General features: G+C 35.2%; 1 protein-coding gene across 4 annotated transcripts; it reads left to right on the top strand.

Moving 5' to 3' along the window:
• The first annotated feature begins 357 nt into the window (after positions 1–357).
• LOC113056243 (TOM1-like protein 2) lies at positions 358–15,775 on the top strand. 4 transcript variants are annotated; one of them, XM_026222856.1, is made up of 16 exons: positions 358–484; positions 1,050–1,134; positions 1,447–1,525; positions 1,630–1,779; positions 4,370–4,504; positions 4,653–4,820; positions 4,919–5,035; positions 5,187–5,320; positions 6,145–6,193; positions 6,506–6,514; positions 8,400–8,565; positions 8,669–8,783; positions 9,559–9,631; positions 10,214–10,273; positions 10,732–10,768; positions 12,756–15,775. In XM_026222856.1, the coding sequence occupies exons 1-16, from the start codon at positions 433–435 to the stop codon at positions 12,908–12,910; spliced, it is 1,584 nt and encodes a 527-aa protein (XP_026078641.1). In that variant the 5' UTR covers positions 358–432; the 3' UTR covers positions 12,911–15,775. The 4 variants fall into 4 exon arrangements, with proteins under 4 accessions (XP_026078641.1, XP_026078642.1, XP_026078643.1 ...); XM_026222857.1 differs by lacking the exon at positions 6,506–6,514; XM_026222858.1 differs by lacking the exon at positions 10,214–10,273.
• The last annotated feature ends 11,987 nt before the right edge of the window (positions 15,776–27,762 follow it).

Genomic DNA, 27,762 nt, shown 5'->3' with positions numbered 1-27,762 from the left:
CCCAGTATTCTGAAGCCGAAGCTGTGAAACGGTTTAGTAAATGAGTTAGAAACTAACTAAATAAAAAGTTTTGATAAATTGCAATCATGTGCATGTCTAATTGAGTCATCACTTTTATTTTTACCAACCACAGTCTAATGTTTTTCAAGGAGTTCCCTCAAGGTCAAAGTCACACATTAAAACAAATGTTTTAAGTGCATAGTATGATAGAGCAATCTGATACATGACCGTTAATAACGAAGTATCAAACCCGTCATCTCAACGGAATCACTGCTGTCCCTTTAATTAGCTGGCGTGTCATTTCAATAGCGGACTGCAGGTTCGGCCAATAGCTTTGCTGCCCTGAATTACGCGACCAATGGGAGTCACCCATGGGCGGGGCTTGAGTGTTTACCGTCTCGTTGACTGTTTATCGTTTGGTATGTTGACAAGATGGAGTTCTTGCTGGGAAACCCATACAGTACTCCAGTGGGACAGTGCATTGGTATGTTTTTCAGAAACTAAATGATGCGTAAAAAATTGTGCCGTGACAAGTTAACGCCTAAAGCGATGCATTTTGCAAACCGCTGAATAGTGACTCAACATATAGCTAACAGCTAATGCTCATTCATGCTAGCTGGTCTAACTTACAGTTACCTCTTAATATGTGCTTTTTGCAATAGTAAATTACGTAATTATTGAAATTACAGATTAAAGGTAGTTGACATGCTTAACACAGAGTTAAAGTAAGCTGAAATACTGCTCTCACTTATCAGCTGGTATTAGCCTGCTAGCCAGTTGACACTGAGTTTATCTCTCACACCCAGTTTCATTGCAAAAGATAGAGGTAATGTGTGCGAATGATTCATACTATTGATCAACTCCTACAAATGGACACTGTGTAAGGAAACTGACCGCTTGCTTTGGAATATAACCAGCAAGCAAGCTCATACTGCACAGCAGATTGCAGTTGAGTGCAATGTCATCAGTGCCAATGTTATATCAGATTCTCTTATTAATAAAAGACAGTAACCGATTATCTTATCAGTTTGCCTTTTGGTCTTTCACAGAAAGGGCCACAGATGGCTCACTACAAAGTGAAGACTGGGCCTTGAATATGGAAATATGTGACCTAATCAATGAAACCGAAGATGGGTAAGACTTGAAGGATTCGTAATTTATAGCATTTAACAGGTTGAATTAAGTAGCCTCTGTGCTAAAATTGTCGTTGTTATAGTTGCACATGTTTTTCATGCTAATAATGTTTAATTATGGCTGAATTATCATGCCATCAGTTATTCGGTAGCCATTCAAATTCATTGCAAGTTCAGGAGTCATCACAATGTGTTATTTGTGGAACCTGACAATGCTTGCTGGCAGAGGATGATTCATTCATTTGACCATGTCTTTTTAATTTCATAATGGGTTGCTTTGTAGTGGCATGGATGTTATTTATCTGATTTATAGGCCTAAGGATGCTATAAAAGCTGTGAAGAAGAGGCTTAATGGGAATAAAAACTACAGAGAGGTCATGCTTACGCTGACGGTGAGAGACATACAATAGAAACAATTCCCTTTAGAGTCTTACTAATATCCAACAAATCATTTTGTAGATTGTCCTGCCCATTTTGATTTTCATAATGTGTTCAGGTTCTTGAGACATGTGTAAAGAACTGCGGGTACCGGTTCCATGCACTCGTCACCACCCGGGACTTCATTGATGGCGTTTTGGTGAAAATCATATCTCCTAAAAACAACCCACCTGCCATAGTGCAGGACAAAGTGCTAGCTTTGGTACAGGTATGGACCGGATTTTTGGTTTTGACTGTTCTGTAAAGGAAATAATGTTGTTTTGTTATTTAAACACAACATGGGGAAGTAAACTCATGACATGAACCATTTCAAAAAGAGGGCATGATGGAGAGGTTGAGGAGGTGGATGAAGAGGTGGGTTACCTGATGCCCGGTAGTCAAGGAGATCTCATTAATTCGTTGGCACTGAAGTTGTGCTCATTACAACCTAGTGGATCAGGTTACTAGGTTTGGCTCAGATGACCAAGGGTGACTTTAATGTACTTGGTCTTGCATTTAATGTGATGCCAGAAATTTTTCATGATGAAATTAAAATGTCTAGTATGGCTTTGTACAAGGAGAACTAGGTAAGTAAAGTATGTGCTTTGCATTTTTGTTTGTCATTCAAACAACATGATTTAAAACAGTCGCCTGATTGTAGTACAAACCTCACCATTCAAAAGGTTGAGGTCTGTAAGACTAACTTTTTTTATTTTAATATATATTTTTAATGAAATTAATATATATAGTATATATATAGTAGCAAGGATGCATTTAGTAACTCAAAATAGACTTCATAAATGTTGTTCCTTTGAACTTTCTATTTATAAAAGATTCATGAAAAGTTATTATTGTAATTTTTCACAGTGTTGCACCCTAAAACTTTTGAATGGTAGTGTAGTGTTACACCCCTAGTCTCATCTAGGGGTGACGGGAAGGGAAAAAAAATAACAACAGGGCAAAAAGAATGTGAGAGTTGGATCTTTCTGTAATCCCAGCACCACACAAAGGGAAACTCATCAAGGATTAATTTAAAGATTACAGTCTTTGTATAGCAGATAAAAATAAGATAAACAGTATTGATGACTCAAAAATTGGTGATGATAAGATGCTTCAGGAGGGGATTTAAGGCAAAATAACAAGCAGAAGTAATCTAGCTATCAAACAATAAGTCAAGTTAACAACAGCTCTCTTCCCTGACTACCTTACTATTAAAAAAAAAAATAGGAAAAGTGCATAGTGGGAAAAATATTTATTTGATCCCCTGCTGATTTTTTTTTTTACTTTGCCCACTTACAAAGAAGGGACTGTAATTTTTATGGTAGGTTGATTTTAACGGATAGACATATCAACCCAAAAAAATCCAGACACATTATATAAAGGTTAGAAATTAATTAGCATTTCATAAAGTGGAATAAGTATTTGATCCCTACCAACCAGAAAGAATTCTGGCTCCCACAGACTGGTTATGTGCCCATGTGGAAAACAGATTAGTCCTGGCACTTTAAGTTACTCCTCATGTAAGCTTGTTAGCAAAAAGTAATGCATTATTCTGTTAGAATTTTTTTTTTTTCAATTTAATTTTAATTATTTTAAATACTGACACAGGAAAGAGAACCTGTCCATCAGTCCCCAGTAACGGAAAGACTTTTCAGTTCCAAGCGCAGGCTGATCCGATTCATTCTGTAAAGTAGGGAACACACTACTGTCAGGCCCATTATGAATGTCATTTGGGCTCTGTCAGTGTTTTCAGTTGCTGTTTTAAGTCATGTAGTGTGCGGTGCCTAAAGAATTTAAGACCAACTGTTGCCAGTCTTTCTTACAAAGATTATTTCTATACATTTTGTGACTGACACCGGCGACTAACTACACCCGTTTCTGAATATTTAGGTCTATTAATTTAAAAAACGAATTAACAAAAAAATAAAAATCACCAACATGACATTTCTGAATAAAATAATATTATACACTTTAGTTATATGTAATATAGCCTATTTGAAGAAATCTGGTGCTTTGAATAAGAAATCTGCCTACTGCACTGAAAAAAGCTAATTTTACTGAAACCAAAAGTGGCACCCACCTCCCTACTGCATCTGCTGGAAACAACAGGAGAAATAACATACTGTCACTCACTACAGCAGATCCAACAGGCTTTCTTAAAGACGCATTATAGCTCAGAGCACACAGCATTCAACAAAATCTGAGAAAATGACAGGTCACGCTCTCTTTGATGAACAGCCAGTTCCCTCTGTTCAAATGCTAGCTCCTCTCCACCGCTCTGATGAGGGACAGGTGGCATCAATTAGGCTTCTGTGAGAGGACGGGGAGGAACAGAGGAAAACAGGCAAAAACAGAAACACAATCTCACACACAGATTCACAAAATTAACAACAATAAAGGACGTGTCCTGTGGCGTGACATGTACATTGTTATTATTTAAGGAATTCTTAACCCAAAAACGAGAATTCTGTTATCATTTACTCACCCTCATGTTGTTCCAAGCCTGTACAAATTTCTTTAATTCTGTTGAACAAAAAGGTATTTTGAACAATGTGACTAGCCAAATTTTTTCTGGTAACCATATTTTCCTTTCCATACTATGAAAGTACAATGATCACATATTCTTCAAAATAATATATTTTCTGTTCAACAGAAGAAAGGTGACATTTCACATTTTTAGGAAAACTGTCCATTTAAAAGAATAGAAGATGTGAGAAGTTGTAAAGCAGTTACCAACTATATTGATAGATATTCTGATGCATCTTAAATGGCAAGTTTTTCAAAGCAAATAACAAGTTTACATGTATTTTGTACATCAGGCATGGGCAGATGCCTTCAGGAGTAGTCCAGATTTGACTGGAGTAGTCCACGTCTATGAAGAAATGAAGAGGAAGGGTATAGAGTTTCCTCAATCTGACTTGGAGACCCTGTCCCCCATTCACACACCACACCAGGTAGGTGTTGATGTGAGGCATGTCATGGTTTGTTTATCACAGAGGTTATGGCAGCTCATACTAAAATATTATGCTCCTTATCATTTACTTAACTTCATCACATTACATTCCCTCTTTGTCTCTGCAATTTTGTAATCGTCTTTAAAAGCTGCAAAGTGCACCAGAGATGGACCAGCAGAAATATAACGCCCCAGTCCAGCCCAAGCCACAGCTTCACCCTGCCTCCGCTCCTCCGTTTACTGCCCCTGTGACTCACACTTCCCCACAGATGCCCAATCTGCACATATCTGGACCCATCAACCCTTCCCCTGAACAGGTGCTGTAGAACCTCTTTCTTTCATTCTTTTAAATGGCATAGATCAACATTTTTCATAGATTGCATAATAACGTAAAAAAATATATATAATTAATTAGATCTGCAAGCTGCGCAGTGAGCTGGACATTGTGCGTGGGAACACTAAGGTCATGTCAGAGATGTTGACTGAGATGGTTCCTGGTCAAGAGGATCCATCCGATCATGAGCTTCTGCAGGTTTCTCATGCTCACAGATTTTTTTTTTTTTTAGATGTTTAAAAATAGCTTGAAAGAGCAACAGAAGGCCACTAGAGGGAGTTTTGGTGCAGCATTACACTTACCTTTTTAATTAATTCAGTGTAACACGGTTTGCTTCCTTTGTTTAAAGGAGTTAAACAGAACATGCAGGGCCATGCAGCAGAGGATCGTTGAGCTCATCTCACGCGTGTCCAATGAGGAAGTCACAGAGGAGCTCCTGCACGTCAACGACGACCTCAACAACATCTTCCTTCGATATGAGAGGTGTGATCAACCACAATGAAAATACCTTTTCAAAATTATTTACTTGCCCTCATGTTAATCTTCAAAACACAAATTAAGATATTTTTGAATGATACCTGAGAGGTTTCTGTTCCTTCATTGAAAATCCAGGTAACTAAACCTTCCAAGAAGTTCCGAAAGGTAATAAAGGCGTTAGAATAGAGCAGTTTAATCCAAGTCTTGTGTGAACCATTTTAATTTATTTACATCTAAACAATTATCAACATACACTGAGCATTTCATGCCATATGGTAATCTAGTATGGTAAGGTCAAACTCGTATCCTTGATGCACGAGAACCAGTGAGGTTTGTTCTAGAACATGATGCACAAATGAGCTTTCATATTTACACTATGTATGTGTGTTTATATGCAAATAAAAGTCCAAATTAAACCTGTTTATTATATAAAGTGATCATATCTTTTTACAAGACTTTACAGATTAAATCATGATTCATATAGATTCTTTTTATGATGCTTCTATGACCTTTTTGGATATTCTAAGTCTTGGTTACCCGGACTTTAAATAGAGGGACAGAAACCGCTCGGGTTTTGTAAAAAAAAAAAAAAAAAAAAAAATATATATATATATATATATATATATATATATATATATATATATATATATGCAACAAATATATTCCAAAACTAATGGGTTTGGGACGGCGAGTAAATGATGACAGAATTGTCATTTTTGGGTGAACTATCCCTTTAATGCTTCATAAAAAATACTGCTTAAAGTGAGAGGTTTTAATAAGATGTGTTGATTCTGTTTCCTCCTTTTTCATGCTGCTTTTTTTTTTTTTAGATACGAGAGATTCCGATCTGGCCGAACTGCTCAAGGCGTAAACAATGGGGTGGGTTGTTTTGTTATCTGTTCGTTAGCATCATTTCATCATCAGTGTGTGTGTGTTTTTTTTTTTTAAACATGTAAGGTAAATTGTTCATGCCAAATGCACATCTCAGAGTCACTCATATAATTTCCTCTTCCTCTGATTGCTTGCTTTTTACTCTAAAATCTGCTCTGAGAATGCATGGTATGTTTGCTTTGAGATTCAAACCCTTTCATCGTGTTCGGTTATCAACTGATGTGATTGCATGTTATTTATTGTGTGGTTTGGTCTGTTTTGTGATTTGTTTTTCTTATTTATATTTTTTTGGATTGCTAGCTGAGGGAGGCAAGTATGAAAGTCATCTAATCTCATTTTTGACTTGCTATTGGCTAAAGAATGTTATGTCAGTACTGGCTGGTACATCTTCCTGTGTTGTGTTTGGCATGTCCTGACAGTGAACCTCTAGCATGTAGAATGGCTGTCCCACAGTCTGTGACCTTTGCTTCCACCCTTTCCATCTACTTGTCCTAGTACCATTTCCTCCACTGCTTTAAGCAAAATGGGCTACATGGGGATTTACTGCAGTAACAATGCATTTCATGTAATTGTATGATTTTTAACAGCACATGTACAGCAATATTTTTTGGCTATTTTATAAATTTCTATGACTGCATGAGAGGCATCGAAATGTTTGGGGTTTGGAATTTTTTTTTTATTATTATTATTTTTATTAATGATTGATTTAAATTAATGCTTTTATTCAATAGGGATGCATTAAATTGATTAAAAGTGATAGTGAATACTTTAAATTGTTACAAAAAAATTTGGTTCTATTGAATTTTATATTCATCAAACAATCCTGAGAAAAATAAAATAAAAAGGTTTCTAAAAACTGTTAATAGTCAGTGTTGGTAAATCAAGGATATTAGAATGAAATCTGAAGGATCTTGTGCCACTTGAGTAATGGCTGTTCAAATTTTTGACTTTCCATGACACTAATAAATTGCATTTTTTTAAATATATATATTCAAAATGGTACTTATAACTTTACTGTATTTTTGATCAAATAAATGCAGCCCTGGTGACCATAAGATACTCGTTTCAAAAACATTTAAAAATAAAAAATAGAGTGGGAACTTTTGGGTTTGTCTATTAAATTGCAACTGGTGAGTTTACTCATGGTGTCAAGTACTATAGAAAGGAAAGATTCATTAATACATTATTAAATATGTTGTAACACAATTAATTGTCACAGAATCTGAAGCCAATTACAGAGGCATTTATCATAGATCATTAATGAATGAATTTTCCTATCTTCAACTTACACAGTATGATATAGAGAGGACAGAAAGTTATGTGGAAAGAAGGGGGAACAGGATAATGATATTGTTGTAGTCCAGATCACCCACAAGAGCCATCACTGTGTTATGCCTTCTGACAAAACATATTTTTGACACCATGTATATAATAATAATAATAATTGTTGTTATTATTATTATTATTATTGGTGGGCTTTTGCCTTGTTATACAGAATTTGAACCCTTTTATATTACTTGTCATAAGGATGTGCCACTGTGCCAAGACCGTAACAAGACAGCGTGTTGTAATATGCTTTTGATTTGTAACATAGAGGATTCAAACTCGTTATGAGCAAATGAGGGAGTACAGCAACATACAGTACCTTTTTTAAGTGGCGCAGAAACAAAGTAACATTCACACACATTATTAACAATGACTTAGACATGTTTATTATTATTTTATGTTATGTGACACCGTCCAGTTTGCAGCATATAAAAACAACAATCCCAACACACAGTGAGAATATCCATTAGCCATTCCTCTTGTGGCCACTATGATAGTCAATGTTCCTGTACGGTCTGAACACTTCACCTTTTTCATCAATTCCAGCCAGCATACTTTGAGTTACAGATTGAGTTTCCCTCACAAAGAAGTTGGTGAAAATAGTGAAAGCAATGTATGTACGACATCACAACTATTCGTCTTAACTCCTTTAAACCTTAAATAATCGATTGCAGGGAATGCAATCTGCAATTAGAAAATTAAAAGGTAGAAAATTAGAGGTATGTAAACCAGTTTGAAAAAGTTCATAATAAAGTGTAAAAAAAGTGTTCATAATAATGTAAAGGTAAGATAGCATATAAATAACCTATTTCCCCAAAGTGTCTGTAATCAGTGAGTACCTATGTGAAATGGTGTTGCTTATCCAAAGGTCCTGAACGAGGCGACAGAAGATAACCTGATTGATCTGGGACCAGGGTCTCCTGCGGTGGTCAGCCCCAGGATCAGTGCTACTCCTCCATCCAACTTTTCTCCCTCTCTGGCTCCAGTTCGCTCCGCCTCTCCAGCCACACTCTCTTCCAGACTGGCTGGTTTGGGTGAGTCCCGTACCTTTGATCCACAATGTTTTTTACATTTTAGATATCAAGTGAGAAGCTCTCTCTTTGTCTGTACTCATGTGTGAACATCATTGCTTTACAGATGTTGGTTCTGACAGTGTGAGTGGCACACTGAGCTCTCTGACTACCGGTCAAACCCAAGATGAATTTGAAATGTTTGCTCAGACCAGGAGTGGCGCCATTCCTGAGAGAAAGAAGTATGAATCAAATCTATTTCATGTAACTAATTGCTTATAATGTATAATGGAGTATGATGCCTCCCCGAAAGGGATACTCAAAAAAGAAAATTCTCATAATCTTCATATCATAATCTCAGATCTTCATATCATTCCAGATGTTTATAACTTTCTTTCTTTGGCTTAACACAATTGAAGGGTTTTAGAAATAGAATCCATCTCTGTGAGTCCATATAATGCAAGTGTACAGTACAGTACTGATCATAAACCACACAATGAGAGCATGATGGAAATACATAAGACCCCATATAATAAATTATAATAAAAGTGTGTGTAGAAAAATACTTTTTCTTTTCAACATTTTAAACTATTGCTTCTGGCCAAAAAGTAAAAAATAAAAAGTAAATATATAATTATACAAAAATTATAATATTTTGTCCAATCTGGAGATGGTTTTATGATGATACTGTACTTCATTCACTAAATTAATAAGAATAAATAGAACTGACAACATTTTAAATCAAGAGAAGGTAAAGTCCATCTTGTCTCACTACTAAAAAAGTTAAACTTAAACCAGATTAGTTTTTTTACAAAATCATGTGTGTATGTATATATGTATTTATTTGAAGGTGGTCTCATTTTATGTAAAATACGAAAATCAAGCTGTCTGAAATTCACAAATCTTCATTAAACAATAAAGGAGGAGGAGGTGCATCGTACCCTGATGTTAAGATTTAATTTATTTGATATTATTATGTATTATATTAGCATTAACTTGCTGGTTTTGATCTAATAGTACACCATTCGAAGACACAAAGGCTTCAAGTGGAGTGGCCCCAACTTTGGATGTCAGACAACAACCAACTGGGGTGAGTTTTCTTCAACTCTCTCTCGCTCTGTATAATTTTATTTTAGGTTAGTGGTTTATTTATTTATTTTTTGCCTTTTTTCCATCATTATATGTGTATTTGGAATCATTGTTTTTATGTCAAAGAGACATCATAGAGTATTACAAAATGACATCATGTAATTTTCAGAGGATACTACAGTACATACTACACAGCAATGTAGTTTTGTACCAAACCCCAAATTAGTAAGTGAGAAGGATGTGACTCCGAAGATGACACTAGTTGATGAACATACACATTTGAGTTAGAAGAAACTATTTCTGAAAGCAGGGTTTCAGATTTGTACATATTTGTTATTGTTGACTGATATTATTCTTTCAGTGCAGCTCAAAAGAGTCTTGAGTTGCTGTATTCTGCAGTGACGCTCTGCATTTGTTTGATTTATTACCACATGGGGGTAGTTTTCTAATATTGGTTTGGTTGAGACTTTTATGTTGAAATCTTATTGTTTTTGTTTTTTTGTTGTTTGTTTTGTCATGTTTTCTTGGCATTATTATTTTCTTTATTATTTGCTCTGCTCCGGCCCATGGTTTGGGCCCGTAGGCAGCTCTTGACCAGTCCTCTGTCATGGATGACATTGAGGAGTGGCTCTGTACTGATGTGGTGAGATTTCCTTTCGTTTGTTTGATTTTTCTTCTTCTTCTTCAGGACATAACCCATTTTCCTGAAAAGAAATATGGCCTTATCACTGCATATTTCTTTTTGTTTGCCTATTTATTCTTTGCTGAATACCTTTCATCCTCTTTTTAGGGTCACTAACGACTCTCCTTGTATGGTTTTGCTACATTCCTTACTTTTCTGGGATATTCTTACAATTATTTTAATTTATTTTAATATAGACTGAGTGCAAAGTGAATAGACTCTTGCTTGATATGCTTTTAATGCTTTTATTTTCTATACTAATCGCTCTTTTGGATGTTTTTGGTAATGTCATTGTTAAATCAAGAATAGGTCATTTGAAGGAAAAATTATCATGTTTGATGTGGTTGCAAAAAGTTGTGTTGGTTTTTGGATAAGCCTTCATGAACTGAAATCCTTTAACCTTTTCTGCTTTCTTTCAGAAAGGAGATGAAGGAGAGGAGGGTGTGACCAGTGAAGGTGTGTAGAATTACTTGATTTACACCGTTCAGAAGTTTGGGGTCAACAATAAATGTATTTATTTATTTTTATAAAAAGGTTTTAGGTGTCGAGCACCACCTATTGTATCTGTTAGTTGTCTAATTATTTTTCCCAAATGGAAGTCAAAGGTAGTCCTATGAACGGAACAGGAGAAAATGCTGAAATTTGTCACAATTGTAGAGATTAAATTAAATGTAAATTAAATTAAATTTATGCATTTAGCAGACGCTTTTATCCAAATCGACTTACAGTGCATTCAGGCTATCAATTTTTTTACATATCATATGTTCCCGGGGAATCGAACCCCCAACCTTGCGCTTGCTTGCTAGTGCAGTGCTCTACCAGCTGAGCTACAGGAACACTATATGAGAGATGGTCATGAATAGTGATCGGATGAAATTTGAGTTTCTAGAACTCGATAGCACCGCCACCAGTTAAACAAAAATCACTATTCTAAAGGTTATAACTTTTGAACCATTTGCTCTAGACAAATGTGCTTTAATACAGCTGATTCATCTTTTCATGCTGATGCCATTCAACATCTTACATTAGGTCTCTGCCCTTTACAGTAGTGGCCATTTAAAGTACAGAATCAGTTTTTTCGTTCCTCCTTCAAATTTTGTTCTATTTTGTCCGAACTTTCATCAGACGGTTGTTGGACTGAGCCACACAGTAATGAATGAACAGATTTGTTTTTATTCATCTTTGTAGTTATGATGTCACAAACTTAACGAGATCGACCCGAAATTGGTTCAAAGACTGAATCTCTTCCAAACTTTGAGCAATTGAAACGAAAATTGGTACGCTTCATCGGGACCGTGATCTGAGGGTTCATGCCAGATTTGGGAACAGTGCCTGCCACCTATAGGTTATGAGATCAGAAAAATGGCTATTTTGGCAAATAACTTGTGAACTGTTTGTCAGAATTATGTTCTTGGTCCCTATGGATTACTTGGGTTATGCTGGATCTGAGAATACCGATTTTGCCAATATCGGATGAACCATCAGTCTGCCATTTTGAATTTTGTCATAAATTGCAATATCTCTTAAAAAATGTGACATATCTTCACAAAAATCGGTATGTATCATCACCAGAAGGTCCTGAAGGTACCTGAGTTTGAACACAGTGCCACCTAGTGGTACAGAGATATAAGGAATTTAGCAAAAATTGTAAAAAAAAAAAAAAAAAAAAAAAAATATTCCCTGGCCAATGCTGATTCCGACAATGTGTCATTTAAAATTTTCCTTAAATGTATATGTCCATTATATTGAAGTATATGGAAATGTTTTATTGCTAATCCTCCTACAAATTTTGTCCAATTCTTCCAAAAACTTAGCAAGATAATCTTTGTACTGAGCCACATAGAAATGACTGAACAGAAATGTATGACCTACTGGTCCAAAAAAAAAAAAAAAAAAAGGTTAGGATGCTAGGTTAGGATATCACTGCTTGCAGCTATAATTTATTGTTGTTTATGTAGATGTTGTATTTAAGGAACTTAACACTTTCATTCATCAATGATGCATTCAACATTTGTAGACATTTGTAATATTACAAAACATTTCTATTTCTAATAAATGTTGCTCTTTTGAACTTTTTATTTAACGAAGAACCATGAAAAAATATATATATATATATTTCCACAAAAATATTTTCAACCGGGTTAATAACAATAAGAAATGTTTACTGAAGTATGATATGACATTGAAGACTAGATGAAAATTCAGCCTTGTCATAAATTACATTTTAAAATGTATTAAAATAGAAAACAGTTATTTTAAATTGTGATTTCACAATATAACTTTTTTTATCAATTAAAATTCCTGGTGAGCATACTAGACTTTTTAAAAACGTTTAAAAATCTTCCCGACCACTAACTTTTAAACACTAGTGTTCATCTGATCATACTCCCAGCAATTTTATGCAGTATCTGACATTAAATGCCCCATGAAAACTTTCTTTCAGAGTTTGACAAGTTTCTAGAGGAGAGAGCCAAAGCAGCAGAGGTGGTTCCCCCACTGCCGACACCTCTGAGTGACGAGCTTTCTGCTGCCCCCGGCGCTTCTGCCAGTGCGAGTAAAAAGGCTGGCAGGTCCGAAGACTCCCTCTTTGCCTTGTAGATAAGTGTCAGATCCTCTGGGGCAGCCCAGCACTGCTCATGTGGCAGTGGTGTGTCAGCCGCTTTGCAGATCCATCAGCGTCTCTCCTCTCTCTCCTGCTTCCTGCTTCTCCAGCACAATCAACACTATCACAGCCGAAGTGATCAGAACTGTTTCATGATCTAGATATTTTCATACTCTATCAAGTTTTCATTCCATTGAAAATGCTGTAGAAGATCCACTCATAACTCTCTTAAAGCATACCGTTTCTTGTAGGATCGAGAGGTCAATGACTATTTTTTTAATTGATGTTTGTGTTATAAAGCAAAGAAAATTATTGTAAAGTCTGCTACCACATCTAATCATGTCTAATTTTGTGTTCACCGTGGTCCTGCATGCAACCCGCTGAATAATCCTATTTCTCTTTCCTCAAGAACAATCTGTAAAGGGAGCTAATAATTGTTTTGTTTTTTTTACTTGAAGATTTGCTTTAAAGGGATGTTGTACGTATCTCTACAATAAGATAAGATACACCATAACAAAAAGCAAATGTAAGGCTTTTGTGTCATATTATCAGAAATTAATACCAGTGACTAAATGACAGAACTATTAGAGAGAGAGAAAGAAGTTTTCAGTGATTTATTTGATTGAAAACACATTTTGCTAATTGAATATTGAACTAAGGCTAAATGACAGAAGTGACATCTCTTGTCTGCAGAGCTCACATCAGAGGGAAAATGATATTATAAATATTTCCTTGCATACTTTTAAATGTTATTATTTTACTAGGCGAAACCATCACCTATTAGAAAGGATTAACGGGAACAAAAGTATGTATTTCAATTGAATTTGCACTGAAAGAATGCTTCGCCTTTCGGCTGTGTTAAAAGAGCTTTTGTTCAAATACAAAATTTCAGCTGTCGTTCATTTCACTTCTGTCTACTACGAGGCCGAAAACAAATGGAGTTTCCAGAGAACTGATGGTGACTGCGAGGCAGTTTAAATTAGATTTTACATTGCACAACTACAGCTGAAGTGGTGTCGAGCTTAATGCTATTATTGGGAATGAAATGGATCTGCCTTAAAGAACAGTTTGTTGGTAGTTTTAGGTGTAGTCCACTAATGGTCATTTAACCTTTGGTACTCTCATGTTTGCACATCCCAGATTTGATTTAGTGAGGTGAATGTGCTGGTGTTATATCTTTAGTTCGAGTGGTGTGTCTCGCTGTTGTGTATATACTGTTTTGACGGACCAAATGTTTAGCCTCAGCAAATAATTTAAGCATAGAGTCAACTAACTTAAGACATATATTGCTTTTGACGTCCAGAGGAGTTTTAGTTGTGTTTGTATTTGAGATTTCATTTATCATACAGGTGAGCACAAATCAAAGGGACAGTGCACTTTTGCATGGCTAATAATTTTATATGATTTGTCACACTACACAAAATATGTGTCACAGATGAAAACAACCCCAGATCTGTTGAGGAACTAAGCTTTGGGCCGCTTGCACTCCGAATTTCAGATTGAAAACGGTTGGATTTCGAGGATCGCCGCCTTTGGCAGAATTATTGGGAGTTCATTATGCTGTGTCTGTGTACTTTACAGTTGCTGTGTCTGTGTACTTTACAGTTACCACAGAACTGTGGTGGAGCTTTTGAAACTATTTAAGGGAAAGCGTTTAGGGAGCTACGAAAAGCCCAAGTCCTTTATCAGGTGACAATGATATGTTGTCTGTTAGATAGTTATTCTGAGAAGAGCTGAGAAGAAATACAAGGATCGATGTAGCAGGGAATGCAGCTTGATTATGAACAAGCATTAATACTAAAATATTATGACAACTGTCTATTTCTGTTGATAATAGGAGATTTGAGGGACATGATTGGGGATCACAACTGACTAGTTTCTTTCATGAGATCTGCATCTCCTCCTATATTACTTGTATGTACACTACACTCAATGAAAAAAAAAACAGATTTTACCTCTCATGGATGTTAACCATCCCATTTAAATGCTGTTGTTGTTGTTTTTGGCACTGTTGCTGCTGAAATAATCTTGGATAGAAATACGTTATTTAACTGAAGTAGAGTTATTTATCAGTTTATCAGCATCTACTTTCAATTTCTCAGCAATTGTGCAATTTCATCACTTAATGCTGCACTACGGTTTGATTTCATTTGAAATGGTTTTAGCTGTAAATGAGTCACATTAATGTACAGTTTGAGAAAGCAGAACGCATTTATTTAGTCTTTTTTTTTTTTCATTTTTTTTTTTTAAGTCAGTGTTGGTTACTTGCTGTATATTAGAATGAAGGGACTGTAAAGATCGAAATCATAAGTTTGAAGTTTCCACTTTTTTCATTGCAGTTGAAGTGGAAATGTTTTACTGACTTTTTGCAATCAGACAAGAATTATCCCCAGCATATGGTCAGGTTATGCCAATGTCTTTTGTACCATTGAGAGCTTTTTAGGAACGGCACTTTTCTTCTCTTTGATATGTGTTTGGAGTGTGTGTGTGTGTGTGTCTATGTATATGTGTGAACAACAGCTCCCAATATCCTGATGTCTGCTGCAGAAACCGTGTTTATCTTGTATTTACAAAGGGACGGGAAGGAGAGAATCTAGCTTTCCGAAATGACAGATCTCTATAAAAAAACTTTAGTGTGTGTGAGAGAGAGTGTATGAGACAGTGAGTGTGTGAAGGACTGGAATAAGCTGTACTCTCTTAACCGGTGATCATTTCTGTGGTCAATCTTGGTTTTACAGATTGTACTGGTGTTGCTCTGTGTGCTACCCTGTTGTTATGCCTCAAGCTGCTCTCTGTACTGTTTGACTCATGCATGTGTTGAACTCCAATAAAACATACCAAGATGGTGATCTGTTACCAGACAGTCTATTGTTCAATTATTTCTTATACGATATATTCCACTGAATTACAAGTGTAAAAATGTAGTATGACTTGTAAACTGTTACTCTTTACCCTCTTACTTGATTCCCTCTGAAACAGACAAACACTGCCTATATAAAAGGACTCCTTTCATTAATTCATAGACAAACTTTTATATGAATGAACATGCTTAATCCAAGGTCATTCTGTGTATTAGTACTGTTTTTGTATCTTGTATTGTCTTGACTGTTTTATGCATGCGTCTAGAACCACTAGATAATGGAACCTAAACTATACCATGTTTGGTATCTCTGAATATGTATTTTGATGATCTTAATGAGAATGATTATCATATATCGACAAGGATACTTAAACTTTGCTTCTGAAAGTGGAAAAGATGAACAGATTAGATCATGGGAATATATGTATATATATATACACACACACTTTATATACACTTTATATATAGTTACCATATATTTGAAGTTACCAAAAAAAAGATTTTAATATATTATAAAATCTTACTCTAGATTCTTATGTCTTTCAGTTTTATGACTGCATGTTCTCTGACTTGTCTTCCTCAGCATTTATTTCCAGATGTAGCTCACTCAAAAGTACATGTTTGATGGTTAACACGTTAGAAGATTAGCAGAAAGGCTGTTAATTACTAAAGTGATCAGCCGTTTCCTCACAAATGTCAGGAAACTGAATTATCACTACACTGTACTGTACTCTCTTACAATGACGACTATTTAAAAAAGTGAGAATGAGAGCTTCACTGGAAAGCACCGGGCCTTGGACATAATGGACATCACTGATGTTTGTACACTCCTAGAAATCTATTCCTATTTCAGATGATCATTGTAAGACCCTCTGTTAATGGCAGTAGCCAGATTGGCTAGTGAGCAGGTCTTGGTTAACATAAGGGATAGACTGGGCTAAAGCTCAAGGGGCCCTGACGTAATTGGCTTTGGAGGAAAGAAAAAGTAGATTTTGGCCATGTCCCGATTGGAACACTTTATGTGCACTTGTGGTCATACAAATTTACAGTGGCCACCGCATGTGTGTGTCCATTAAAGGGTTAGTTCACAGAAAAATGAAAATTATGTCATTAATGACTCACCCTCATGTCTTTCCAAACCCGTAAGACCTCCGTTCATCTTCAGGACACAGTTTAAGATATTTTAGATTTAGTTCGAGAGCTCTCAGTCCCTCCATTGAAGCCGTGTGTACGGTATAGTGTCTATGTCCAGAAAGGTAAGAAAAACATCATCAAAGCAGTCCATGTGACATCAGAGGATCAGTTAGAATATTTTGAAGCATCGAAAATAGATTTTGGTCCAAAAATAGCAAAATTTACAACTTTATTCATCATTGTCTTCTCTTCTCTGTCTGTTGTGAGAGGGTTCAAAACACAACAGTGTAGTGATATCCGGTTTGCGATTTTTTTTAATGATTCATTATCATTAATAATATAAATTATTTATTACTAATAAATGAGCCTGCAACATATTAAACTGAAACAACTCTTTTATCTTAAAAGCAAAAACAGAAGTTATTTTACAAAAATCAGCTAACTGCAACAAAAGTCGGAACAAAACTCATCTTTACATCTATTTAGTCATTTTTTTCTGAAAATTAAGTGTCAGTCACTCACAAAATATGCTAAATTGTAACATTTTTATTTACAATACATAAAGTGGCGACAATTCATATAGATATTTCCACACTATAGTGAGTGGGCTCGCCGATCTATTGAATTAATAATAAGCAGCACTTTTCCATTTAAATTCGACACAAAACACTTATGTCACCCTGGACCACAAAACCAGTATTAAGTCACCATGGGGTATATTTTTAGCAATAGCCAAAAAAACATTGTATGGGTCAAAATGATAAATTTTCTTTTATGCCAAAAATCTCTAGGAAATTATGTAAAGATCATGTTCCATTAAGATATTTTGTACATTTCCTGATGTTAATATATCAAAACTTAATTGATTAGTAATATGCATTGCTAAGAATTCATTTGGACAAATTCAAAGGTGATTTTCTCAGTATTTAGATTTTATTTTTGCACCCTCAGATTCCAGATTTTCAATTTATTTATTCATCTTTCAGATAAATTTCAATTTAGAAAAATTTACACTTAAGACTGGTTTTGTGGTCCAGGTTCATGTACAGGAGCATCTCAATAAATTAGGATGCCATGCAAAAGTTCATTTATGTCAGTTATTCATATCAACTTGTGTATTAAATAAATTCAATGCATGAAGACACAAGTAGTTTAAGTCTTTGGTTCTTTTAATTGTGATGATTTTGGCTCACATTTGACAAAAAAAAAAAAAACACCAATTCACAATCCTTCTGGAAAGTATGTTAATTTACTGTACATTTACTCAGTACTTGGTAGGTGCTCCTTTTTCTTTAATTACTGCCTCAATTCGGTGTGGCATGGAGGTGATCAGTTTGTGGCACTGCTGAGGTGGTATGGAAGACCAGGTTTCTTTGACCATGGCCTTCAGCTCATCTGCTTTGTTTGGTCTCTTGTTTCTCATCTTCCTCTTGACAATACCTCATAGTTTCTCTCTGGGGTTCAGGTCTGGTGAGTTTGCTGGCCAGTCAAGCACACCAACACCATGGTCATTTAACCAACTTTTGGTGCTTTTGGCAGGTGCCAAATCCTGCTGGAAAATGACATCAGCATCTTCAAAAAGCTGGTCAGCAGAAGGAAGCATGAAATGCTCCAAAATGTCTTGGTATACGTGTGCAGTGACTTTGGCACAATGGACCAACACCAGCAGATGACATTACACCCTAAATCATCATAGATTGTGGAAACTTAACACTGGACTCCAATCAACTTGAGCTATGAGCTCCTCCACCCTTCCTCCAGACTCTACACTCTTAAAAAAAGGGGTTCCTCAAGGTTCTATATTGAACCCTTGGGTTCCGTACTTGGCCAATAGAACCTTTTACCAAAAAAATGGTTCTATGTAGAACCCTTGCATGCAAAGAACCCTTTTTTTATTAAAATGGTTCTATTATTCATGTTTTATGACTGAAGTGTAAACTAAAGATTACACTATAATTATCCTTACTCAACACATTCACAAAGCATTTTGAGTCAAGACCCATGAGAATGACTGCTGTAGTCAAAAAGATTAATATCTACTCAATGTATGATTTGAGCTGTACATTAGCATGACAATTATATTACTTTACATTATAGTTTACCTTTTTGACGAATCAATTTGTGAAGAAAAACAAACTAACCAGGAGTTTTCTTTATTTTGTTTACCATATTGTGATGGTTTTAATCTACCTAAGGGAACATTAAAAAACAAATAATCATAAAAAGACCCTTCCCCTGTGGCATATATGCGTTGCGTCATCCTTGAATTCCTATTGGTGGATGGGCGAAGATGAATCGCGAAAGGAGTCGAGGCAAGTGACAGTTAATTTTTCAAACTGAGGAGTCCGCCATTTCTGCTCGTTCATACCCTAAGGTAAGTTAAGTTTTTACATTTTTGAAATGATTTTACCGAAATATTTTGTATTACAGTTAATATTTATATTTGTTAGAATAGCCCTTGTGTTAAACACTGATACTAGAAGCAAATTTTACCTCAAAAACACTGGCGTGAAGCACTGAAGGGCTTCGTCAGCCATCGGTTCTAGCCCTGTTAAATTAATTTTGCTCCGGTTTTTAATTTAATTAAGATACAGTCTTCCTTTATTTCCTTGTTAATGTTAATGGAATTGTTAACTACAGTAAGATAGCTGTGTTATTAGGAGACGAGCTTCGAGTCAGAAGCGTGAATTTTAACGTTCATTTCAATGAACTTTGGCCCGCAAGATACTTTCGTGCCGTTTTTTAACTCCAACCCAGACCAAACGAGGATCTTGATTAGCTTGTTCAGGTGTGTTTTATCAGGGTTGGAGCTAAACTCAGCAGAAAAGTGGACACTGCTACAGTTCAAAACTTCCGGCCGGTCTGTCGCTATTAAAACTGTGCAAAGACACAGTTGCAGTGCAGCGGTTTTTTAATGTTTACTGTGACGCATGCGCTGGATTAAAGTGATGATAGCACAAGGTTACATTTTAGTAATCAAATATTTTAAAGCCAAAAATGTTACGTGTGTGTTTAACGTTAGGTGTGTTTAAGGCATAGTTGGTTTACGAAGTGTTATTTATGCTTTGTTTTTTTTTAATCCCCAGATAACCATGGTTGATAAATGGTCAGTAGATGACACGTGCCACTGGCTTGAAACTATAGACCTCATTGATGCAAAAGAAAGTTTCAGAGGTAACGTTACAGATGAAAATTTATAAATGTTCATTTTGTGATGTTGTGAAGTTTCAGCTCACAAAGTTTCTAACTCACCTGCAAGTGCAACATAACCACCAAGCAGATTTTAGATTTACCTGTGACATTGAGGGATGTTTTAGAAGATATAAAACTGTTGCAAGTTACAGAAACCATATCTATCGAAAGCACAGACAAGTTTTGCATCATCCCCTATTTGAAAAGGCTACTTTATTTGAAGAGAACAATGAAAGTGAGGAGGAGGTTCCTGAAGATGATCTGATAGAGAACAACTAAAATTCTTTGCTTGGAATTGATTTAAAAACTGTGTTATTGGGACTGAGACAGCATGTACTGTTGTTTTGTATTTAAGATTCTGCATGAAATGACAATGAGGTTTGGAACCGACTTGGTGAAGAACATGGAAACATCTCTGAATGAAATGGCCCCAAACATCATCAGGAGTGCAAAAGAAGGAAGTAAAAAAAAAAAAAACTACGTCAATCTCATTGGACTAGCAGAGGAAACCACAGAAGGTAACTACACCATATATCTTTCCCCATCTAACCTATCTGTTCCATGCCCAGTGTAAAGTTGCATTGTTTGCATTGTCAATGTAAAGGTTGTAGCTCCTATAAATTGTATAAGTGAAAACATGTATTAAAATAATGCAAATATTAAAGGAACAGTTAACCCCCAAATAAAAATCGTCATCCTTTACTCACCTCTTGTCATTTCAAATCTTTATGGCTTTCTTCTTCAGAACACTGTAGAAGATATTTTGAAGAAGGATGGTAACCAAACAACGACGGTGCCCATTGGTTTGGTGTCTATATAATAGAAGTGAATGAGGACCAGCATTGTTCGGTCACCAACATTCTTCAAAATAATTTTTTTGTGTGTCATGCTGAAGAAAGAAAGCTATATAGGTTTAAAATAACAAGAGTGAGTGAATGATGACAGAATGTTCATTTTTGGATAAACTATCCCTTTAATTGATTTCTGTACCTAATATACAATAATTTGTATCTGTTTGTAGGTCTCGTTAGGAATGCTGCACTCATTTTATTGCCAGCACTATTTAAAGAAAACGCCAGCTTCCTCTACTGTGTAGATAGTGTAAGTATAGTCTTCTGTAGTTTCATTAATATTTGATGCACTTGACTTGAATTAAAGGAACTGTTCATGCAAATATAAAAATATTAGTCAGTTTACTCACCCTTATGCCAAATTTGTAACAATTAAAAAAAAAATTACATTTACCCTATAATTTACTCACTCTCTTCCTTAGTCATAAACTTTGTACTGTTTGCACTGCTTTGTAATGTCATTGAATGGCACCCCAATTTAAATCATAAAATAAATCTGTACAACTCCAGGGGTTAATACTTGTCTTCTAAAGCAAAATGGTACAGTATGTACAAATGGTACGTTAGTGAGATTACATTTGCCAAGATAGGTTGCTATAATTAGACTATGTATAGATAAGGGAATAACATCCAATGGGGTGGCACTTTACATCGATAATTATGAGTCTTGTTGGTTCTTGCGTGTCACGTTTTTAGCTGTCATATCTGTGTTGTGTCATGAACTATTCATTTAAAAGAACGAAAGAACTGATGAGATTCAAAGTAATCAAAGTGGAACTGACGTGGTAATGTTGACATTCAAACACATTACAAAGCTTTTTATTATTAAATATATCTCAGATTGTGTTAAACTGGAGAAACAGTCATATACATTGGTTGTTTTTTTGGTAAGTAAATTATGGGGTAATTTTTAAGTCTATTTGATGACTTCTGTTAATTGGTGAAAAGCACTCAAAAGGTGAAATGTTTGTTTTATAGGAACCCAAAGGTGCTACACCAACCATAGTGTTTAACGGCTCTCCTGATCCCCTCAAGGCTGAAAGTGTCAGCATTATAATGGACAATGTGAACATCATAAGAGAGGCAGACATTGACATGACACAGGCTGTGGAATGCCTATTTGCAGTCTATTTTCTCTTCAATGTGCAGTACCCGGTTGACATTAAGCACACAATGACTTTTATTTAAAAATATATGCTTAACCTTAGACAACAGCACGGCAAAAGAACACCAATTCATGTACTGAAAATGTATAGTCAACTTGTGTAAATTGTAGAGCTATTTAATAGTTGTTTTAACTGTTCATGTATTGATTTTTATCTGCACTGTTAAATATAAAAAATGATTTGTTTTTCCTAATTTCAGAGATATATGTAAAAGTGAAGTACTGTATATGTACGTAAACAAGCTTATGTATGTTTATTGCAAAGTGAAAATGCTTAAATGAAATAATTCAAACTAAATGGTTAAATGTAATTAAACATCTTAAATATGAAATTTGCTGTCTAATACAGAGTATACAGAGGTGTAATTTTAAATGACACTAAATTTTTTGTATAAACAGTTGAATAAATTTAAACATTTTAAATTTTCTGGATTGTTTATATTTTCTTATTCAATAATAATTTTAACTTGTTTAATAATAAAGAACTCTTAAATGGTTCTATATAGAACCATCTAACTTGGATTCAAAGAACCATTTGGGGTTCTTTTTATGGAACCCATTAAAGTGGTTCTATATAGAACCATTTTGGAGTTCCATATATGAAGCGGGTGATAGAACCATTTTTGGTTCTAAATAGAACCATTTCTTTTAAGAGTGTAGGACCTTGGTTTCCAAATCAAATACAAAACTTGCAACAGTCCAGTTCTTCTTCTCCTTAGCCCAGGTAAGACGCCTCTGACGTTGTCTGTGATACAGGAGTGAATTAACAAGAGGAATATGATAATACAATAAGTCACTTTTATAAAAGGTTTCCTAATACTATAGTTAATATATAGTTAACTCCGGATTCAAGAATTAGCCTTTTATTAGTGAAACTACAAAGGAGAACTTTGATTTACAGAAAAATATAAATTCAATATTATTAAGAGCCTGAAATATAATGGAATATTAATAGTTTTAAGAATTCAAAATATCATTTGTTTTTCGTCTGTTGTTTAGTAATAATTAATTTGTTTATTCCAATTGCCCTAATCCCGGAAAACATTTATGGGGAACTGTGTTTGCCAGATTGGCTGAATTTTAGCACCAATCCAGCCCCGATGATCCTCCTCTTCTAGGGCCAGAAAGAAGACCTTATAATAATACAACTTTTTAATGTAAACTCTTTAAGAGAGCTGTAAAAAAGTTGTTGCTTCTTTTGGAAACCTGTTTGCTAAAAAAGAACAATAATTTGTGTTTTTTTTTTCACATATGCATTGCTTTTTACAATGTAAATGGTTTTGAAAAGTTACGCCTTCTTTCTGTGCATGAACATTTGGTTGGCATTATGCAAATCTTCCCACACAGTTATGTAGCATGTTGGGGTGTGTTTAAAGGGGGGGTGAAATGCTCGTTTTCACTCAATATCCTGTTAATCTTGAGTACCTATAGAGTAGTACTGCATCCTTCATCTCTCCAAAAAGTCTTTAGTTTTATTATATTCATAAGAGAAAGATAGTCTGTACCAATTTTTCCACTGAAAAACACGAGCGCCTGGAGGCGTGACGTGTGGGCGGAGCTAAAGAATCACGAGCGCCAGTAGGCTTTTGCGTTGAGAGCGTTTGGAAGCTGTGACATTACCGTGAAGAAAAAACATCATCCTAAACAAACCATGGCTAACAGTCAGATTCAGCGTATATTTATGATCCAGAATCACATCCAGAGGCTGAAATTTAATAAGAGCAGCATCAGCAACGACGTCTCTATGTGGTATGTACTGAAACTGTATATATTTGCTTAGCGGTTTTTTGGAAAATGACTAAGTTCCACTTTGTCGTTTTTTTTTTTTTTTTTTTTAAGCTGTACATGTGGAAAGTGCAGTTTGATAACAACATCGCATGTTGTTTACTTGATGTGCTTACGCGCCGATAGCTAAGTTAACAACACAGAGATATTTGAAGCAGTTTTACTCACTGCATGCGGTTCCAACACACAATCGTGACCCTTTTTCGTTGGGACTGCATTATCCTTAAGAAATAAACGTTGTGCAAATCCGTCGTCAAACTGGGCCTTGTTTGTAAAACAAGCATCTTCGAAATGCAGGGAACAAACACAAACACTTGCACAACTCCGTTGATGCTCTGTAAAAATAAACTCCGTCCACTGGTCCCTTAATGCTGTTTTTTTTTGGTAATCTGTGCAGGGTTGTCTTGCCCTGGCAACCAAAAACACAATTCTTTTGTGACATTTCGCGACGCTCTCGCTCTGATCAGTGATTGTCTGTGCTCAGCCTCTCATTGCTCTGCTATACGGGAGCGCGCGCTCTTCCGGCAGAAGTGCGTCAGGACCCATATAAGGAAATTCCGCTCCATCTAACGTCACACAGAGCCATACTCTAAAAAAACTTTCCGAAACTTGTGACAAACCGGAAGGAGTATTTTTGGAACAAAAATACTCCTTCAAACGTACAACTAAATTTTTGAAACTTTGTCCATGTTTAGCATGGGAATCCAACTCTTTAACAGTGTAAAAAACTCAGTATGCATGAAATAGCATTTCACCCCCCCCTTTTAAAAAGCCGTTTTAGGAGGGCGTGGACAAGTCTTAACTTTTATACAGAATATCTCTTTGGGATTGAGACTTTAGGGATCTCATCTATGCATGAACAGCTTGTGACACTCCAAAGAGAAAGGACAACTTGAAATTGCATCATATGACCCCTTTAATAAATGTTCTATTCATTGAAGAATCCTAAAAAAATCATATTACAGTTTGCACAAAAGATATTAAGCGGCGCAAGTGTTTTCAACATTGATAATAATTAGAAATGTTTTTCAAGCACCAATTCAGCATATTAGATTGATTTTTGACGAATCATGTGACACTGAACACTGGAGTAATGGCTGCTGAAAATTCAGCTTCTTTATAAAACATTTAAAAAAAAACAGACCACAAATTTTTAAGTTGTTTACTTCAAAACAGCAGCCGAGAAAAAGCCCAAGGATCAGTCTGAAGGAGCTATTTTTGGAGAAGGAAGAAAACACAATCAGAGAGAACCTGTTTCAGACTGCTAGAAAAAAAAAGTCAAGCCTAGATGAAAGTAAATCTTTTAGCAGGAAGTGATCTCAAACAGAAGGTCAAATGAACAGGAAGAGCTGCTCACGATCTAAAAGGTGAGTGTCCTTATCATAACCACTTTATTTCGAAGATATATCATTAGTTTTAATTACGTGACTGTTTGTCTGTGAAGGGACTATGTTGTTTCTCGTAAACCCTTGAAGACAGAATCCTCTGTGTATGTGGACAAATTTGACAGCAATTTAGAGGAAATGATGCAAGCACCAATGAGAATCAGGCTCGCATGGCACATTCCTAAGGGTTCAAAATAAAACCTCTTATGTTAGAAAGGCTGTAGTAAACACCTCTGACAAGTGCATAATCACTTTATTATTTCCTAATCATATTATTTCCTAATCATAGTGCAAAGGGCCTTTAATTTGTTCACGTTTTTTGCTCCGGAATTAATTTGATAATCTCCATAATTCAAATCAGTGGTTAATTATTGCATTGAAAACAGGGTTTGACGGCTTAAAAGCTTTTTTTGGACGGCTGTGCAACATTCAAAATTGTATTTGCTTTTGTAAATGTGATCAATTCGATTTTTCAAATATTTGTGGTTACATTTAACTGGTGTCAGTCCAGAACACACCGTCTTTCATGTTTAAAACCTCATAACCCGCAGTTATTTAAAGAGCTCTCTTTAGATTCTAGGTTATTTAGAAGCATATATACATATTCACCACTTATTCATTCAATTGAGTTATTCAATGAATACTAGCGTGCACTAAAAATCACACCTTAAGGAAGTCATGATGGTTAATCAGGGACTTATTATTCATTACTATTGCTTTTTTTCCCCCTTTTTAGGAAGCATTTCTTAAAGGCTTCAACGCTATCTTGTTTTTATAATAATTTCCTGGCCAAAATCCAATTTTAATACGGGGGAAAAGGCAACGAAAGCTAAACATTTTGAGTAAATTAGCTGCTTATGTTTATTATATGGGTGCTATTATCGTTGCACATCACTGACTTCCCAATTTCCTCATTCAGTGCTGTTTACTTCGCCCTAAGCCTCTCATTTCACCTCGCTGACAGTGCTTCAGTATAACGCAATAAATATATGCACGAAAAGAGGGTTTATTTACAAATACGAGGGGAGAAACTACAATTTTTATCTTAAGATTTTTACAACAACAGACAAGCCAAGCAAACAACACTGTCACAATATTCTTAAAGAGACACAAACTATAAATTGGTTTTGCAGATGAACAAAAATGAGCTTTTACTAGGTAAACCAAGAGTAATCCTAACACCATGGCAGGGTAAAAGAATGCTGTCGGAGCTTTTTTTGGGCTGTATCTCGGGCCTTTTAAAATCAAGCCTTGAAGCACTTTATGCTAAGTTAATTTACCCAAATATATCCACACCAGAGCACACAACATCAACAACGCTGTTAATAGAAACCTGCTGATCCATAACAGTTTTAGAGTTGGATGTTCACTGGGGGCAGTGCAATATTTACCTTAATATCAGTGATCGATCAGAGGATTTGCAAGCCGGCATAAGGCGTTTAATTATAATTGCATCAGGATAGGTGTTGTAGTGGCAGCAGGATTTGAATAAGGTCACATCTCCGGCTAACCTTGCAAGTGTAATGCTATATTAAATGCCACTCATGTTAAGTGTGTTGAAACCTTTCTGATGCAGTCACTCAGTAATATAAAGGTTAAATTGAAAAATGTCCCCTCCTGAGCACAAAGCAAGCCATGATTGATACACCTTAGAAGGAAAATAAATGTTAACAGGCTTCCATTCGAAACTCCCAGCTTTATGACTGAAATGTATTCTAATAGAGTGTTTGGATCTCATTTAGTCAGACCTTATATAAATGGAAAAGGTCAGTCAGAGAGATTAGGGAGATTTGGAGAAGGTTAGGCTGCGCTTGTCTGACAGTTCGTTAATATTCAGTTATGTCTATTCAAAGCATTTCTATATTATTAATAAGAATTTTTTTGACATATGTGTTTTTGACTTTCTACATTACATTCAGTATAATCAATAAGTTGTATATATATATATATATATATATATATATATATATATATATATATATATATATATATATATATATATATATATATAATAAAGTTGTATAATAATATATAATGCACTTTCTAACATGGACTAACGATTAACTGTGTTTTCATTAACTAAACTTAAAAAAGATTAATAAATAATGTAGCAAATGTATTGTTCATTGTTAGTTAATACATTAACTAAAGTTAACAAATGATACTTTATAAAGTGTTACAGTTTTATATGTATATATATATATATAGAGAGAGAGAGAGAGAGAGAGGTTATGTATTTGTACTCTTGTTTTAATTCTTTATGATAAATCATAAATACTGTGCCTAATTAGAATAGTATTAAAAACTAGCTTTATAACCTGGTTTTGTTCAATGAGTGCTTAATTTTAATTATAGACAAAAAAGATTATTACGTCAGAATTTCCAATCTGTTATAGAGTATTTAGAAGATTAGAACATATATAAAATGTTTTCTCAAATCCTGAATGTGATAGACTTAGGAAGAAAGAGGCCTTAA

This window comes from Carassius auratus, chromosome 37 (genome assembly GCF_003368295.1).
Source record: "Carassius auratus strain Wakin chromosome 37, ASM336829v1, whole genome shotgun sequence".
Lineage (NCBI taxonomy): Eukaryota > Metazoa > Chordata > Actinopteri > Cypriniformes > Cyprinidae > Carassius > Carassius auratus.
This window is presented reverse-complemented; position numbering and strand designations above follow the sequence as displayed.